The sequence below is a fragment of the Camelus dromedarius genome, chromosome 10 (assembly GCF_036321535.1).
Source record: "Camelus dromedarius isolate mCamDro1 chromosome 10, mCamDro1.pat, whole genome shotgun sequence".
Taxonomy (NCBI): Eukaryota; Metazoa; Chordata; class Mammalia; order Artiodactyla; family Camelidae; genus Camelus; species Camelus dromedarius.
Genome location: NC_087445.1, coordinates 7,957,657 through 7,976,911, shown reverse-complemented (window position 1 = coordinate 7,976,911; position 19,255 = coordinate 7,957,657). Strand labels below are relative to the sequence as shown.

Sequence of the window (19,255 nt, the reverse complement as noted above, 5' to 3'; positions counted from 1 at the left end):
TCCTGAGGGTAATGAAGCTGCTTCATCTAGTTCATAGGTTAGTCTCTCAAAGTTTATACTTTGAGAAGAACAAAGAACCGTATGTTATTGAATTATAAACAGAAGTAGGAACTTGTTCGCAAGTAGGAACTTGCGAACAAGTCAGGCAGAAGAGTCTACATTTCAGCCCACTTGCCTTGGCAACATCCCACCCTACTGCCCCTGGGCCTTGGGGCTATCAGCACACTCAGCAGACCCAGGGTAAATCCACGTGTCCACCCAGACAAAACCAAGATGGACCAGGACCCCCACAAGGCTTACCTCATGCTGGGAATGGCGTGGTAGCCCAGTCGGAATCGGAGTTTGCTAGAGCCAGCGAAGTCTGCAATCACCTTTTCCCCCACAGTGTGCATGTGTTTGAGGAGCTCAAGGTGTTCTCTGGTCACAGCCTTCAGACTGGAAATGGAGGCCCACGGTAAGACCAGCCAGTGGTGACGAGCCTTGGGGTATTTATCCTTAATCACCACCACCTGCTCATCTTTGTAAACCTAGCAGAGGGGCACAAAAGAAACAGGCAACTACTGCACATCTTACATGTGCCAGATGCTGTCACATTCATTAACTCACTTAATTCCCACCTCAATCTTGTGCTGAAGTCTTAGCATCCTAATTTTGACAGATGAGAGCACAGAGACTCAGGTAAGTTGAGAGTCTTGCACCCGGTCACACAGTTAGATACTAAGTGGGAAATCTAGAATTCCAACACAGATCTAGTTACTCCAGAGCCTGTGTTTTCTGTCACCACACTACACAGAACACACAGAAGAGGTACCGTACAAAACAGTTCCCGAGAACCTGACGTAAAATCCCTGCAGGCATAAACTCAAATGTTTCTCCACTCGGCAGACCACATCACATCACACACACACACACACACACACACACACGTGTGTGTGTGTTCCATGTAGCCCTATCAGATCTTGCCCCTTGTCACCCCAGGATGTAATTTAAGAACTCAGACTCCTCCCAGGATGATGCCTGACTAATAATCTCAGAGAAGCCCAATAACTTTAGTCATAATACATTATCTGATGCTCTGTTGAAAGGGACCACACTAAGGGGAACACAACTTCTCTTAACAGTACCCAGAAGTTTAGGAGGAATGAGGCAGAGGAAACATTTGTTAGAAAAACTTAGCTTCTCTCCAAACAATTCCAGTTGCTAAGTTACTGACAATGAGAAAAGCCACCTGATCTCACAAAATAACCCAATAAAATGAATCTCATTCAGACCAACTGATCTCCTTTGATTTCATTTGTAGTTATGAGCTCTGTGGAGTGATCATTTAAAACGTGAAATGTGTTTTAATACCCAAATTTTATTCTGACCTGCATTTTGGGGTCCTCCATTGAAATCTTCAAGCCTTGACTCCAGTGGCCCAATGATTTCTAAAACAAAAAATGGCAATGTAAATCACAAATGCTGATAGTTAAATTTTGCATTAGTTAATACTGTTATGTTAACAGAGTCCAACCAAACTTGGAAATAAGGTTAGTTTTTAAAAATTAAACTGTATCTCTTTACCTCAATCTTCTGCCTTTATAAACTATAAGCCATCTCCTTTCTCTTCCCATACTGAGAGCCCTATGTCTAGACAGAGCTTGGAAACGCCAGTGTGTGAACTGCATCTTCTTTACCCTCTCCCTTTCCATCAACAGCCTAAGTTCCCACTTTGACATCAGGATGTAAATCACATGACCTATGTACAGTGTTTCAATGTTCACCTTCTATAGGTATTCACATGACTGACCCATTTTAGTAGCTCAGTGTTAAAAACACTGCCATTATCGCCCTACCTTCAAGTGGCTTACCTTAGGAATTCAAGAGAAAAGTACATCAAAGGACATTCACCCAAGTGACTGGTGACACAAACAAGTGACTCTTTCATCACGGTTAATAATCCCTTATGCATCTGGGCTTTACAGCGTACAAAACAATTAAGCAGTCATTACATCTTGTTTAATCTCTACATCATCTATCAAGGTCACTACCCTCACCTTTTTGGTGGATTCATCTTTTTCTTTCTTTGGGGGCATAGAGCACTGGCTCGGGTTGCTCCCAGGTTCCAGTCCTGTACTGGGCTCAGCTTCCTGGGCAGCAGCCCTTTCTGCAGAATCACTGTTGCCTGACCTCTTTCTCTTCCTGTGTGGGTCCAGGACAGGGCTCTTTGCCTCTTCTTCAAACTCTATAATATATGGATAAAGTTCATTCACCATGTGGAGAATCTGGCCAGGCTGCAGCTTCATCTCTTGGTCCTTCCCAATTATGACTGAGTCAATGCTGGTGGGATTGACCCCTACCTATGGAATAATCAGAAAATAATTATAATGATAGCAATAACACCATTAGTACAGCAGCCACTGCTATGTTAACCACTTACTATGTGCCAAGCAGCATGCTTAATATTCACTTACTTTACTCTGTCACTTCTACACATGACAGAGAAGCCTTTACTGGCTGTCACAGACACTCCAAAGTCAATAGCATAAAAAAATCAAGTATAAAATGGAAATCCAAGTTACAAACAGACATACCTGCTTTACCTTGACATATCCTTTGTTACACTCTGCTTTCAACTGAACTGAAAGAGATTGAAAAAAGTTAAACTCAAATGCCACAAAGAATCAGGCACCTGCTCCTGTTCTCCTTACAACACAGTGAAGCCTCACTCCAGGAGGCAATCTGACAAGGGTTTCCTCAATGGCCTACAAGCAAAATCATGTTATTCAGGTGACTAGGGCTCCAAGTCCTCCCATAAAAAGCCCAACAGTGTACATACTCCCTTAGCTACTGCTAATACCTCTATTCAGCTTCACTGAATCCCTATAAGTCTTCCTATTCCAGAGCCCTTGGCCCACTCGGGATCACAGGCTCTGCAGTCAGGGAAAGGGGTCCACTTGTCTCACAAGCTCTTAGCTCAGGATTAAATCAGGTTTCCACTATTATATAAAACTTTCAGATGCCTTCAACAGAGAAAGAGGTAAAAGATACATTCCTGGAAGACTGAAGGTTAGCTGGCTTTGGGTAGGAAGAGTGGAGAGAATATCCTTTCTAGAAAGAGGACAGCAAGGACAGAACTGTCTGAGCATGTGTGGGAAGAAACAGCACTAAACACTCATGTTCAGATAAGTGAACAAAAAGTTTCTGGGCTAAAACAGGGAGCAAAGAGACACCACAGCTGCTCTCTGAGGACAGGCAGAGGACAGACTGACATACACATTCCTACAATTGTTGTTGCAACAAGGGGTATAGAGAGTAAGAAGCAGTATCTGCCTCTGTATCTTTGGCTTAGTCGGCTCAAGCATGGCTTTTTTTTTTCCCATTTAGATTAACTCACATGGGAAAAATCATAATCACTGTTGCAAACTCCAAGCCTTGGGAAACCCTGCTACAGAGAACATACTGCAATCAGAGGCCCAGTAACAGGAACATGTCTGGAGTTTACAGGTAAAAAATGAAGTACATGGTAAAGCTTTTTCCTAAGGACTTTCATTTTATTAAATCCCAGGAAAGATATTTCAAGACCTGGATGCCACAGTCTTTTAAAGATACCACCCTCTTTGTGCGGCAACATGTAAAGGATGGAACCACTTCCCAGACGCGGTTTCAACCTGGAAATCCCAGAATTCAACTGTCTCACTGCCCAACGAGGACTCTCCCTGGGCAAAGCAGAGTGCAGGACTCAGTTCCACAACCCATAGTACAGTGTGGAACCTGCCGGCTCCCAATATTAGTGGAATATTAACCACTCTCACAGGGTGGAATCTGGTAGTGTTGGCTAAAAGAGCTCAGTTCCTGAGTTTTGTTTATGGCACATAGAAGGTTTTTCATCAAGAGCATCCAGGAAATACGCATCTTTGATTATCACTATCCTTATCACTGAGGAGCCGAACATGGTAATCTCCACATCCCCATGACTAGTTACCTTGCTGTCGAGAACATTTCTTGTCAGTGATCTTGGTCTCTGGACCACGCCCCACAATGACTGCTTTCAAATGTGGCAGTTTAATTCGCTGGTGCCAGTTGTCCTGTCTCACCAACCAGCACACCCGCATCATTACCCTGAGAGATGAAACACAAGAGAATCACTAGAAAAACCAACACAAGTCCTCCAGGGTCACACCCCAGGACCACCACACGTGCCATTTATCAGCTGTTCATCTTGAGGCAAGTGACTGCACCTCCCTAGTCTCAATTCCTCACCCATAAAAAGTGATAATGACAGGACTCATGAGGCTGTTGTGAGGATTAAATAAGATAATGTGAGTATTTACCTCTGTGCCTGAATCATGCTAAGCAATCAAATATTTGTTACATTTATTGAGACACTCTATGTTCTAGGTATTAGGCTACATGCTAAGGATCAAAGAATGATGAAACACCACCCCATCCTTCAGGGGTCTGGGGTACAGTGTGGCAGACAGACTCATGTACCAATTATTACAACGTAATGTGATAAGCACTATAAGGGAGTAACCAAATATGGCATTAGCCTAGGGAAAGGAATGACTGACTCTTGCAAGGAGTGTTAAAAAAGGCTTCATGAAGAAGGGATATTTATCCTGGGTTTTACAGGATGAGAAGGAGCTTGCCTGGCAGAGAACTAAGGACAGAAGAACAGAGGATGTTCTTCGGTCCAAAGGCATTCCTATGTGTATTAGGTTAACTGTCATAACATACTGATGTTAGAACAATACATTTTACTGCCATTGGCCAGAAGACTGTCATAAAAAATACACAAATCCGCAATTTCTAAAGCATGAATGCAGCATCTTTGTGCAATACACAGCCTGCATAACATGAGTGAAGGTGCTGGTGTTCTTCTGAAAAATATTCTTCACAGTCATGTAGAGTAGCAGTAGCAGAGAAAGAGAAGAAATTTGGGAGAGAGATGAGGCCTGACCAAAAGCAAAACAAAGGAGACGGAGAGAAAGAAGGGCCAGGAGAAATTGTGAAGGTAGACTTAACTACTGACTGTATTTGGGGAATGACAAGGGAGTAAAGGGAGATACCAACCAAGATTTCTAATTTGGAAATGCTCATTAACCAAAACGATGAATACACAAGGAGACAATTTGGAGATAAACAGCAGGTGGAGAAGGGATGATTTCAGACTGAAACACAATTAGATCAAGTTACGTGTAGAACATCCAAGAGTCATGCTGCGATATATGGGTATGAAACTCAAGAGAGAAATGGACTGAATGTGTATGTATGTGTGTGTGTGTGTGTGTGTATTTTTGAGACTACAAAGAGCTTTCTTTGGGGTCTTAGGAATTACAATTCAGGAGACACAGTTTCAAGTAAAACCAAAAGTGTTTCATGGAAGAGAAAGAATCAGGGGCTTAGACAGGGAAAAGCCACAAGGTTGTTAAAGCTGTCTTGTAAGAACTGACTGGCTCTGACGCAAGAAAGAAATATTTGTCCTTAACTGAATGTAGGTATTTGAGAGGCATCAACAAGTCATAGAAGAGTAAGGTTGAGATCACGCCGGGAGGCAGAGCAGGGAAGTGTGTGGGAGGGACAGGACCAGATCTTTGGGATGCCTCCCCAGACTCCAGAAGCTTACCAATGCTCGAGCCTGTAATACCCTCTCTTTGAGAAAGGACCCCTGCAGGCAAGGCAGCACTTAGCAGGCCCTCTGCAGAAGCTTTGTATCCAAAGGGGAGAGAAAAGAAACCAGATTTTTAAAAATTGTAGTTTAACTACCATCTGCAGAGACAGGATAACACAAGGCAGCGTGAGCAAATGAGTGCCAAGGTCTGAGCCGCACAGTGAGGAAAAATGACAGCTGTGTGTAGGCAGGCTGGAGTGGAGAAATCTAGAGTCAGATAATAGTCAGGAAGCTGTGACCATAATGTGGGCCAGAGAGAGGTCCAAAAAGTTAAGCAGGCTTTGTGCAAGAGCATGAAGAGTCAGCTGTAAATCTAAAATCCTAAACTCAGAGCCTCAAGTGATGATGGCTACAGGCAAATCCCACTTTTAAATGCTACGTGTTCAGAATGGTATCTGTTTGCACTTGCTGGAAACTGATGAATGAGCAGGTAATGGACTGAGGAGTATGGTTTTATTAAGCACTGGGAAATGAATCATGTGGTGACTGACTATTCACAGTAATAATAAAAGAAGCCTAAAGAGAGAACAGTTAGAAAGGAGGGAATACGATGGACAGCTGAGATCATGGCTGACTTTTGCAGGATAACAGGAACTACCCCTCATGCCCTACATAAACACACATTCACATGCTTCATTCCCCCTAAAGTTCTGAAGTTATGATGTTCCTATTTACTACTCCTTGAGAAGCTGAAGCAGTGACTACACGATGCTTACACAACTAACCTTAAGCAATGTCTTCACCCATTTCAGCCACAGATTTCAACCTTTAGGAATGAAGCATTTTAGAATATGGGGAGTACATAAGGATGGATGTTCGTTCCTGAACCTTCAATATGATCCATCCAGTAAAAATCCATAAACTGCAAACTCTATGACTGCAGAAGTCAAGCCTGTTTTTGCTTCCACTATATCCTCAGCACTTACTACTTGGCATACAGCAAGAATATAATAAATATTTGCAAGTGAATGGCCAAATGATAATCCTATCCAGGTTCTCTTCCCTTCCTTCTCTCTCTCCCCTCCTCCAGGTCCTCTTCTTATGTGGGCGCTTTGCTACTCTGAGTAACTCCATCCTCACATCTATGTGGATAAACCCTAATTCTCTCTTTTCAGCCCCATACTTTTCATTCCAGAGTTGTGGGGATTGGTCAGAAAGAAATTCTGATTATTTCTTAAGGGACCCAAGTGATCTGACAGGCCACACAAGGCCAGAAATCTGATAACCTGGAACGTGCTGTCCAGTAGAATTTTTAGCGATGATGGAAGTGTTCTAAACACCAACAGATCCACCACGTGACAATCGAGCATTTGAAATGTAGCTGGTGCGACAGAGGAAATGAATTTCTTACTTAGTTTCTTTTAAATTTAACTTAAATTTAAAATTAAATAGCTACATGTGGCTGAAGGCTACCATAATGTCCAGCACAGACCCGGAAACTTGCCCAGCCCTGGTCAATTCCAAATCCCTCAGGTTTGAAGTTAACTTTCATACTCTAATCCCACAGAGGTTACTTATTTTGCCTCCCACTTCTTTTCATAGAACTAGTCCCATTTATCCATCCCTCTCTCTCCTCCCTTCTCCCAGACTCAAACACATGCACCCTCACACACACATACATCCTTCAGGAATGACGTACTGAATCAGGACTCCCAAATGAGTCATTCTTAATATGATCTCCTGGTACTGAATTATACACTTTTCTCCCTCCAAGAAAACCAAATCTTTCTCAACTTCCAAGTCCCACCTCCTCCCTGAGGCCTTCACTGAGCTGTCTTCTGTACATCTTGTTATTGGGTGTGGCTGATTTACCTTCTTTGAAAATTAAATATGGATGTAATCTCACTGGCCTACTGAGATTATAATCTCCTTGTAAACAGACTGCATCCATTCAGGAAATTCAGAGGAAAGGTCACTGGACCTTGCTGGTCTAGGCTTGGTCTGATCCTGTACTTCTGGGTCCCCTGGTGTTCAGCATACTTGTATCAAGTGCACACTATGTGCCAGGCACTTGCCAAATGTCTTACTTACATCATCTCATTTAATCTTCACAATAACTCTCACTCTAAGGAAAATTTAAGTCTTAGAGAAAATAAGTAACATATTCAAGTCACATAGCCAACATGTGCCAGAGCTAGAATTTGAATTACTCCAAAGAATGGGTTCTTACTCACTACATCATATACTTTCTGTCTTCACTCATTTGATCATTTAAGCAAAATTACTGCATGCTTACCACGTGCCTTGTGCCACTCTGGTGCTGGGAATAAAGAGATATTACATCTCACTTACATGTATGATGCAGGTATAACACATCAAACCTGCCTTCAAAAGGCTCAGAAAAACTCAAAACAATTGTAACATCCCTTACACCATACACAAAAATAAACTCAAAATGGATCAAAGACTTAAACATAAGACAAGATACAATAAACTTCCTAGAAGAAAATACAGGCAAAACATTATCTCACATACATCTCAAAAATGTTCTCCTAGGGCAGTCTACCCAAGCAATAGAAATAAAAACAAGAATAAACAAATGGGACCTAATGAAACTTACAAGCTTCTGCACAGCAAAGGAAACCAGAAGTAAAACAAAACAACAACCTACGGAATGGGAGAAAATTTTTGCAGATGAAACCAACAAAGGCTTGATCTCCAGAATATAAACAGCTCATACAACTTAATAAGAAAACAAACAACCCAATCCAAAAATGGGCAGAAGACCTAAACAAGCAATTCTCCAGTGAAGACACACAAATGATCAAGAGGCACATGAAAAAATGCTCAATATCACTAATTATCAGAGAAATGCAAATCAAAACTACAATGAGGTATCACCTCACACCAGTCAGAATGGCCATCATTCAAAAGTCCACAAAAGACAAATGCTGGAGAGGCTGTGGAGAAAAGGGAACCCTCCTACACTGCTGGTGGGAATGCAGTTTGGTGCAGCCACTGTGGAAAGCAGTATGGAGATTCCTCAAAAGACTAGGAACAGATTTACCATATGACCCAGGAATCCCACTCCTGGGCTTGTATCCAGAAGGAAATCTACTTCAGGATGACACCTGCACCCCAATGTTCATAGCAGCACTATTCACAATAGCCAAGACATAGAAACAGCCTAAATGTCCATCAACAGATGACTGGATAAAGAAGAGGTGGTCTATTTATACAATGGAATACTATTCAGCCATAAAAACCAACAACATAACACCATTTGCAGCAACATGGATGTTCCTGGAGAATGTCATTCTAAGTGAAGTAAGCCAGAAAGAGAAAGAAAAATACCATATGAGATCACTCATATGTGGAATTAAAAAAAAAAAAAGAGCATAAATATAAAACAAAAACAGACTCATAGACATAGAATACAAACCTGTGGTTTCCAAGGTCGGAAGGGATAGACTGGGAGTTCAAAATTTGTAGATACCGACAGGAATGTGTAGAATAGATAAACAAGATTATACTGTATAGCACAGGGAACTATATACGGATCTTGTGGTAGCTCACAGCAAAAAAAAAAAAAAATGTGACAATGAATATATGTATGTTCATGTATAACTGAAAAATTGTGCTCTACACTGGAATTTGACACAACATTGTAAAATGACTATAACGCAATAAAAAATGTTAAAAAAAAATTTAACAAATGTGTAAAGTATAATAACTGGTGTATACAAAAGGTGTAAGGAAAGCACACTGCTGGAGTACCCAACCTAGACATGGAGGCAGGAGGTGTCAAGGAAGGTTTCCTATAAGAGGTGGGCCTAAAATGAGACCTATATATTAACTGGGTTAATTAAAAGTGGGCAGCCTAATTAGGTAAGAAGCAGGAAGTGGAGAAAGGAATCAGAGAGAAGATTCCAGTCAAAGAGAAGAGCAAGGGCAATGCACAAAGAAATAGCACAGTGCACATGAAGAAACAGTTCGGCGTTGCTGAAATCTAAAGTACGAGGCAAAAAGGAGGCTGGAGATGCAGGCAGGTCCAGAAGGAGCAGAGCCCTGGGGGACCAGCTGAGAAGCTCAAACTTTAGAAGTTCTAATGGATTTTGCAACTTAGTAAACAGTAAATATTTGCTGAATAAATGAGAGAAAAGGTTGGATGATTGAACAGACAGATCTTTAAACATTATTAAGCAGGACTCTGACTCAGTCAGATTTGTTTCAAAGATCATTTGGGGCAAGGGGATAGGTAGTGTGAAGAGCAGATACATGAGGAACAGGACTAGAGAAGGAGAAACCAGTTAGAAGGCCATCATACTCTAGATGAAAAATGATAAATTCTAAAGTAGGACAATAATAGGGACAGAAAAAAGAGCACAGATTTGAGAAATATTTAGAGGACAAAATCAACAGGATTTAGTGATGGATGTGCTAAGATAAAGTTCAGGGAAGATGGCATTTGAAGAGTCTCTGGGACTTGCAGGCAGAGCTGCCCAGCAGGGTAGCCAAAGGGAAGCATGAAATTCAGAAGAGGTCTAAGATGACACTTCAGTTTGGGAGCGTGTAGGAGGGAGTCAGCTGATGTTTTCACTCAGGCAGGGTGTACAAAATGAAGAGCAGTGGGCCAAAGTTACAAACCTTGGAAACACCCAAGATTTTAAGAGAGGAGAAAAGGCTACCCACAGGAGAAAAGATCTGAGAGAGAGGCACATGGAGAAATAGCTAGAATGTAAAGTGTTTTCTCCTTACAGGAAATCACTGTGTCTTGTTCGTCTCCGTATCACAATAAATGTTTGTTGAATAAATCAGCTGGGTGTATTGTCCTGGAAAACAAAAGGAGTAGGGAGTGAGAGGTATCATCAAGTTTCAAAAGCAGTAAAGGTATCCAGTAATGATAGAAGAATGTCTATGTGGTTTGATAATCAATTGCTGGTGACTACAAGGTAAAATTTCAGGGGAATAAGAAATCTGAAAGCTGGACTGCAGAAGGGAACGGGAGGTGGGGAGTTGGAGACAAAAGTCAGAATACTCTTTTTAAAAAGTATGGATAGAAGGGGAGAGAGGTACTGGATGAGAGCCAAAGGAAGATGTATCACCAGGAAATTCTTCTTTCTTTCTGGCTTGTGGGAGGCAGGAAGGATTCTGAAAAACCTTACCTTGTTTATAAATGATTGGGAGACACAGGGGCAGAAAAGACAAAAGAAAGCAAAGTCTCATGAGTGAAAATATAAAAGAAAGGTCAGAAGCAAAGATAAAGGAATTTGCTTTGATCAGAGGAGACAGCTCATCCTTTGATTCTGAAGGAAAAGTAAAGCTGGGTATAAATCTAGATGACTTTGTGAAGAGAGAAAGTAGGGGCAGAAACCCGAGAGAAAGCACATCTGATGACCTTAATTTTCTCCATAAAATAATAGATAACAGAGTTTGGTGTTTGAGAACTTAATAACAACAGTTGAAGAAAATCAATATAAAATAGTGAATAATACCCAGCTTCTGAAGTCCAACTGCTCAAAGTTCAAATCTTGCCTCTACTCACTGTGTGACTTGAGGTCAGTTATTTAACCTAAGTCTTTATTTCTTCAGCTGTAAAACGATATTAATTATTGCTCTACACTACATGGTTGTCACAAGGGCTAAATTAATACGTAAAAAGCTCGGTGTTTGCCAAAATGTAACCATTCAACACTATTATCACTCTCGTTAACAGTGAAGGTAAAATGAAAGCATGGGTGAAGGAAATGTAAAAAGATCATCTCACAGCACTGTGCAATCAAAGAGAAAAGGCAAACCTGTTTCGTCTGCCCAGACGAATAGTGTCTCAAGTGTTTTCGTGACGCCCAATATAAATCAAATTCCCAAAAGGCACCAAACCTGGACCACATTAATTCCATACGGAAATTATATCCCTGCTTTGTTGAACCGTACTGGTCTGCAGGAGCAAAGTCTTACATCTTCTGGTCTTCCTATAAGGCCTGTTGAGGACGCTGTAAATGGCTCTCAAGTTCCTCTCACGGGGCATTTCTGGAGGAAACAATGTCCTTCCTGAAAAGCTGAGCAGCCTCCTTGGGTTGGGCAGTGCCCATTTCCTATTCTGCCTGTGTTCCGACCAAGCTAGGTACACGGGGAGACGGGGGCGAGGAGCACTCATGTGAACGAACGCGAAGTGGGGCGGAGACGAACGTGAACGCCGCCAAGACCCCGCAGGAGAGAAATGAAAGCGGAGAACCCTGGAGCCTAAGAATGGAACGCTAGCTGTGGGGGAAAGCAGTGAGAGCGTTATTCAAAGCACATCACCCAGGGGTAACAGAGGACCCAGGCAAAGGCCCCCACTCAAGGATTTCAATCCAGGTACACAAGAGGCAGGCCGACAACTGCCTTACCTCGAAACCGCAGAAAGGACAGGTTCACGTTACTTCTCCGTGCCGCACCACTTCCGGCGCTGCGGAATGACGTCGCGACTCATGCTAGAGAGCAACCGCTGACGTCACCAAGCGCTTGTCGGAAGAGTGGTTGAGAGGGTCTCGGCCAATGCCCGGATCGTGAAGCCCCAGCCCTAATTGGTCCGTACTGGACCAGGATCCAAATTTGGATCCTGGCAGTTGTCCCGGTGCGGACGGGCTCTCTCAGTATCTTTCTACTCGAGAGCTGCTGCCCTGTTACCACCTTTTAGCAGCTATCCCCGCGGCGGCCGTTTCTAGGCAGCAGTACAGCCTCTTGACATTCCCTTCGTAAGCAGCTCACTACCTTGAAGGCCATCTTTACCTGCTTGTAGCATTGTTTTCCCTCATCCTTTCAAAGCTACAATCTGCTTTCTCTTTTTTCTAGGGTAAAAGAGTGGAAACGGGAAAACCTGCTAAGATTTTTTTTAATGCTGTCTTCACTAAATGAAATGGCTGAAGAGCAATCAGGGAGGAGAGAGGCAGGATGTTGGGATGAGCAGTGTTTACTGATTTTTTTTGGCAATTCTAGGATGTTCCCCAAGAGGCACGTGCTGCAATTATTCTAAGGCACTTTGGTATATGGAAAAATTCCTATCTCATTTGTAAAACTGTTTCCTTCCATAGCAAAGCAGAGACTCATTGGTATGATGGAGATATCAAAGTTATCAAAACAGAGTGGTAGGATCCGCCAGAAGACACTGAAGAGAGACTTGCCCTCGTTAGCAGACAAGATACAGGTTTATATTAGGGTCACACCAGGAAGTGGGTTAAGCACAGAAAGCATCTCAGCGGCTACACAGGCCTTGTGGCTGTGGAATGTGATTCACATTGTTCAAGGTAAAGAAAGGCTACTCTGGTGACCTGACCAGTTTTGTTCTTCCCTCCGAATTCTTCTCTTAGCCTCTGCTTCTACCTGACCTGCCTATGTGTGTCTTGCATTCAAAATTGGATTGGATTGTTCTAATTAGATTATTCATCATATGTTGTGCAAAATTAGGCAGAATTTTTAGGCCCTATTAGGTCTAGCCTTTTGTGTATAGCATAATACTGGCCCAAGAAGCAGGTTCACAAGGCACAACAAACACATTGCTTAAGGGCATGGTGGGCACTTAAAAATTTTTTCAAGGACCCCAGAACCAAAGATTTATCACAACAGATACATAGAAAATAATACAGAGTAAACCTGTAGTATTATCTAATGCAGTAGCCCTCAAAGTGTAATAATTGGGTCAGTAGCAATAGCCTCAAAAGACAGGAAATGCAAATTCTCAGTTCTCAATCCAGGCTTAATGATTCAGAAACTTTTGGGGTAGGGCCCAGGATTCTGTTTAACAAGCACACCAAGTTATCCTTCCTAATACATGCTTAAATTTGAGATTCACCGATGAAGGCAAAGCTTCAAACCATACACTATGTTAAATGTATTTTGTTGGGCTGTTCAGGGCTTTTGGATTTCTTTTTCAAAAAAGAAATCTGTTTTAATTTTTAATTGTGGCAAAATACACATGACATAAAACTTGCCATCTTAACCATTTTTAAGTATAGAGTTCAGTAGTGTTAAGTATATTCATATTGTAATGAAATCTATCAACTCTCCATTTCCTTCTCCCCCATCCCCTGGCAGCCACTATCGTACTTTTGGTTTCCATGAGTTTGACCACTCCAGATACTCCACATAAGTGAAATCATACAGTATTTACCTATTTGTGACTGGCTTATTTCATTTAGCATAATGTCCTCAAGATTGATTCACTTGCAAAGTGTCAAAACTTCTCTCCTTTTCAAAGCTAAAAAACATTCCATTGCATCTCTACACCAAATTTTATTCCTGTGCTTCCACCTTTTGGCTATTACAAATAATGCTGCTAGGAACATGGTTGTACAGATATCTCTTTGAGATCTTGCCTTCAGTTCTTTTGGATACATACCCCAAAGTGGGATTGTTGATTCATAATTCTGTTTTTAGTACTTTAAGGAGCCACCTACTGTTTTCCATAGCGGCTACACTATCTTACATTCCCACCAACAGTGCCCAAGCATTCCAGTTTCTCCACATCCTTGCCAACCATTGTTATTTTCTTATTTTGGTGGGTTGTTTTGTTTTGTTTTTAGTAGCAATCATCCTAATGGGTGTGAGATGATATCTCACTGTGGCTTTGATTTACATTTCTCTAACAATTAGTGATGTTGAGCATCTTTCCATGTTTTTTGGCCACTTGTATATCTTCTTTAGAGAAGTACCTATTCAAATAACTTGCCTATTTTTTAATCAGGTTATTTTGTTGTTGTTGCACTACAGAAATTCTTTTTATCTTACAGATATTAACCTCTTATCAGATAAATATGATTTGCAAATATTTTTCCCATTTCACAGGCTGCCTTTTTACTCTGTCAATTGTGCCCTGCACAGATGTTTTTAATTTTGATGTAGTCCAATTTACCTATTTTTACTCTTGCTGCCTTGTGCTTTTGGTATCATATCCAATAAATCATTGGAAGCCTTCCCCCTACATTTTATAGTTTTAGGTCTTACATTTAGGTCTTTGATTCATTTTGAGTTCATTTTTTATATGGTGTAAAATTAGCATCCAGCATCATCCTTCTGCATGTGGATATCCAGTTTTCCCAACACCATTTCTTGAAAACACTGTCTTTTCTCCATTGAATGGTCTTGGGATACTTATTGAAAATCATTTGACCACATATGCAAGGGTTTATTTGGGGGCTTTCTATTCTGTTCCATTGGTCTATGTCTGTGTTTATGTCAGTACCCTGTTTTGATTACTGTTGCTTTGTAACAACTTTTGAAATCAGGAGGTGTGAGACCTCCAACTTTGTGCTTTTGCAAGATTGTTTTGCCTATTTTGCTTAAGGGGGGTTAATTTTTTTGAATTCCAGCAGTTAGAAATTAGAAGATCTTGCATGAAAATAAGGATTCATGGTCTCTTGAAAAAAAAAATCAAGAAATCCAGCAAATTCTGGCAACAAATAACGGGAATTATGAGTGGCTGCCATGTGCTCTCCAGCTGCCATTGCCTCCACCCACTCATTTATATAACCTGTCTGGTGCCTTGAAGGCCCTGCTTTCTTTGAGAGTTTGAGACTCCTGGTCTAAGGGAAAGGAAGTTGGAGCCAGAGGACCGACCTGGGGAGGCTGCAGAGGCTGCAGTGGTCTGCTTCAGAGGTTTTCTTAAAAGTATAGAGTTCTAGGAGAAAATATAACTAGGAAATTTTATTTGGTTTTTTGTTTTTCTTTTTTTTTTTTTTTTTTTTTTTGGTTTGGTTTCTTTGGCAGAAGGGAGGGTAAGGTGGGAGGGGTGTCAGGAAAAACCTGTGTGAGGAAAGGACAATTGTACTGACTCCAGAAAGATTAAAATGAAACCAACTCAAGTGAAGAGTTGGTGGAAGAATATTCTAGGTCTATGATGTAGACTGAGGAAAGAGTATGTACAAAAGCCCTACAGTAAAGCCTTTAGCATATTCTTTCAGGCATGACAGAAGCCCAGGGGAGTTGAGGGATAGATAGTAAAAGGAAAATAGTGAGCAAGGATCAGATAGTAAACCATTTAGGAACTGTATGTGGGCTCATCCTATACTCAATGAGAAAACCGTAAAGTTAGCTGGAGAATGACTTTATTTGATTTTCATTTTATGAAGATCACTGTGGATGTTGTGAGGAAGAATGGATTGGAGGGGAAGATGAGAAAAGAAAGGCTAAGAGCAGTCAGGAGTTTACTGATGTAACACAAAAGATGTTGGCAGCCTGGACAAGAAAACAGGGGTGGACTGATTTAAGAGGTATTTTGGAGGCAGCATCAGATGGACAAGACTTTCTTCTCTGTAGGCCAACTTAGGTCAGATGGCAAATAATAGAAGTCACTTAGTGGGGATAGGACCAAAACCTAGTGAGCTGTAAATGTAGTTGCATCTTTTACATATCCAAAAACTTCTCACTGCAAGCACTTGCAACTCTGCCTGCAGGCTTCCTCTGGCCTCGGCAGCCTTCTCTGACTGCACACGGGCCAGAAGGGAGGGGATTTACACCCCTGAGAGCAGCAGTGAAAATGATGTAAAGTGGATGGGTAAACTTGTTTCCACAGCCCTGGGGAGAAACAACTTTAAAACACTGTCTCCTCGAGGCTCTCCTGCACCAGTTGTCTGCAGTGGTAACCTGCAGGTTAATCCACCTGTACTGCTTCCTTCCCATCCCTGTCTCACTTCTCTATTCCCCTACTGCTGCTTCCTGGGATCACCTCCTCAACAAACTAGCTACACTCAAATCCTTGCCTCAGTGTCTGCTTCTGGGGGAACCCAACCTACACACTCCTGAATATTTTCTAGTGATATTTTATTTCTTTTTAGATTAGTTAATAAACTCCCACTGCTTCCCAACTTTTTGATGTTATGGCACAAAGATAAAATTATATATGCAGAGCGTACTGGGTTCATCTTAAGGTCAATGAGGAACTTGGTGAAAAATCGCATTTTCTTTGTAATTATACATGATATAAATTTAAAATAGACTTTTTGAGAAAATAATATTGGTTTTGGCTAAATATCAAGTAAAATATTTTAAAATTTTAAGTGAGAAACTTGACTATGTTTCTGTGCATATTACTTTTCTTTAAAAAAATATGTAACACATCACGAATTTGCATGTCACCCTTGTGCAAGGGCCTATCTTCTAGAGGATGCAAATCCTCTCTGTATTGTTTCAATTTTAGTGCTGCTGAGGCAAGGACTATTACCTTTTTGATATTAGGTTTCATGGTGAAATAGCTGTATCAGTTATGATTAGGTTTTTAATGATAATCTTTTAAAATTCTTAGTCACACATAATTAGCACACCAATAGAGAAGTTCTGTTCTGTACATCACAGTGTAAAACTAAACCTGCTAATGTATCCATAAACTATACCCTACAATTTGAAATCTCCCACCTATAATTTACACTTTACTGTTTTCATCTCCTACTTTCAGTACTGGTTAACCTCTCCCACTATGTGTTGATTTCATAGCTTAACTCTCTCAAGAATTTTACCTTTCAAGAGTTTAGGGGATTGCCACTGTAATCTCAAGTACTGACATTCATACCATTGATGGTTCCTATTAGAACTTTTATTCAATTCAGCAATTCTTATTTGTGTAAATCTCAAGATGTTGTGGTGGTCTCCTCTGAAATTTCTTATAAGCATACTAAGAAGAAAGTCACTAACTTATCCTGCCTTGTCTTCTACCATCTCCTCATTGCCAGCCTTGTACCAGCAATACTGAACTTCTTACCCTCCCAACCCCTCCTCCCCGGTACTCTAGAGAGATAGGTGAGCTATCCCTGCTAAGCCCTGGCCCAATTGCAATACTCTATTGCACTCCTTGATGTTCATGTTATTTCCTCTGGAATGTTCTTCTTTATTTTCTCCCTAATTCACTCCACCTCCCTCTACTCTATTTACATGCAGCTACAGAAAGTATTTCAAGACACAAATCCTGACTGAAGTCAGTGTTTAGTCTTGCTTTTAAGCAAGGTCTCAACTATCTCTCTAATCCTATCTACCACTTTTTCCTTGCCTATCCACATACACAAACATAGCGGCTTTTTTTTTTTCCAATTTTTTGAACTCACTCAATCAAGGTTCTCTGATTGGAAACTAGAAAACTAATGTAGCTAACTTAAAGATTGATGGGGCTGCCGTTGGTGCCACTCCCAAACCATATGAATCCTGCACTATCCATGCCCTCAACCTCACAATTACAGATCATTAACAGTAACTCCAGAACAGGAGGGCCTGGGCTCTAGGCATTGTCAAGATCAGCTCTTCCCACTGATCAAGTAGGAGGGACATGGCTGTAGGAGCCCACATGGACACCTGCATCCCACATTCTCCAGGGCCTTGACCTCTAGCCAGATGAAATCAGAAACTCTCTAGCTTTCTGTCGGTTAGTACATCTATTCATTCATTCAACAAGTATTTTTGAGTACTTTCCACACGTCAGGCATTGTTTTAGGTGCCAGGGCTCTGCCACAGTGAACAAAACAAAATTCTGCAATTAGAGCAGTGTTTATCAGGGATATGTTAGTTCTCTGTGGTGACTACTGAGACTGCTCCATCCTTAGTTGGTAAATGATAAAAAAGTAAATGATTGTTGCTATTTTAAGCCACCAATTTGGGGGGCATTTTGTCACACAGCATCAGATAACTAGAATGTTCTCTTAAAAAAAAAAAAAAGAGGTGCTGTTCCTTCTGTATGTTGGAATCCTTTAGACTGAAATGTCTGAACCCTGGGTCAAGGTTCAACTTCCCTAAAAAGAGGACTGCCGTATACACTGGGGTAATTGTTAGTTTAATATCTGTGCCCCCTTTTATCTGTAAGCTCCATGAAGGAAGGGATTGTGTCTATCATGGTCAACATTGTTTCAATGACCTAGAAAAGACTCTAGCACATACTTAGCACTTAATAAATATTTTAGTAAATCGCTATCATATTGATTTACTAGCTATATTAGTTCTCCTGTTTGAATAGGATAGTAATTCTTCTTATATTGTTATTATTAGCAAACATCACTATATAATATTTACTACATATAGATACTGTTTTAAGCCCTTTACATGTATTAATTCATTTAGTCCTCACAATAACATACGAGCTAGCTACAACTATTTCCCCCTTTTACAGGTGAGGAAACTGACGCACAGAAAGAATAAGTAACTTGCTTGTTGCAGGGCCAGGATTCAAACCCAGGGAGTCAGTTTCTAGAATTCATATTCCTAGCCACTACACTGCCTCTCCCAGTTTCCTGTCTTAGCTCTGGCAGTGCCATTGCTGTTGAAGCAGGAACAGGGTAAGGTTACACACCAGAAGATGAAGAACATCTTTATCATGATGAAGACAGCATTGTGACTATGCAGGTAAAAAGCTGCACATGGGGACCAACTTCCTGCTCTAAAACAGCTTTCCAACATCAGTGACAATAAGAAGATGACAGTCAGGAATGAGAGGTGGTGACACACACCAGGAAGAAAGACCCTTATACCAGGCCTACCCCAAGACCCTTATACCAGGCCTACCCCAAGACTCTAACTCTGCCAGCTAAAATGACTGTACCCCAAACTGTGAGGTCTGCTCAACCCCAGTCACCTTACAGGACTAAGGAGCCCTGAATCAGTAGCTGCTAGCTCAACGCCGAGTCTCTTTTAATGCCAGTGCTACTGTGA

At 41.2% G+C, this 19,255-nt stretch overlaps 1 protein-coding gene and 1 pseudogene across 11 annotated transcripts in view; both read right to left on the bottom strand.

Moving 5' to 3' along the window:
* The window catches only part of APTX (aprataxin), an 80,435-nt gene that overhangs the window by 50,779 nt on the left and 10,401 nt on the right, over positions 1–19,255 (bottom strand). For 2 of the 11 annotated variants that reach the window (XM_064490135.1, XM_010975816.3), the window contains exons 3-8: positions 10,352–10,425; positions 3,965–4,101; positions 2,574–2,620; positions 2,037–2,339; positions 1,368–1,427; positions 301–527 (exon numbers count right to left, since the gene is read on the bottom strand). In XM_064490135.1, coding sequence (XP_064346205.1) covers positions 301–527; positions 1,368–1,427; positions 2,037–2,339; positions 2,574–2,620; positions 3,965–4,097 — 770 coding nt within the window. In that variant the 5' untranslated portion in view covers positions 4,098–4,101; positions 10,352–10,425. Of the gene's footprint in view, positions 1–300; positions 528–1,367; positions 1,428–2,036; positions 2,340–2,573; positions 2,621–3,964; positions 4,102–10,351; positions 10,426–11,391; positions 11,472–11,551; positions 11,765–11,982; positions 12,049–19,255 lie in introns of those variants that run through there. The other 9 variants (XM_031447281.2, XM_031447279.2, XM_031447282.2 and 6 more) reach the window with 8 other exon arrangements.
* Positions 16,671–16,787, bottom strand: LOC116151809 (U6 spliceosomal RNA; annotated as a pseudogene).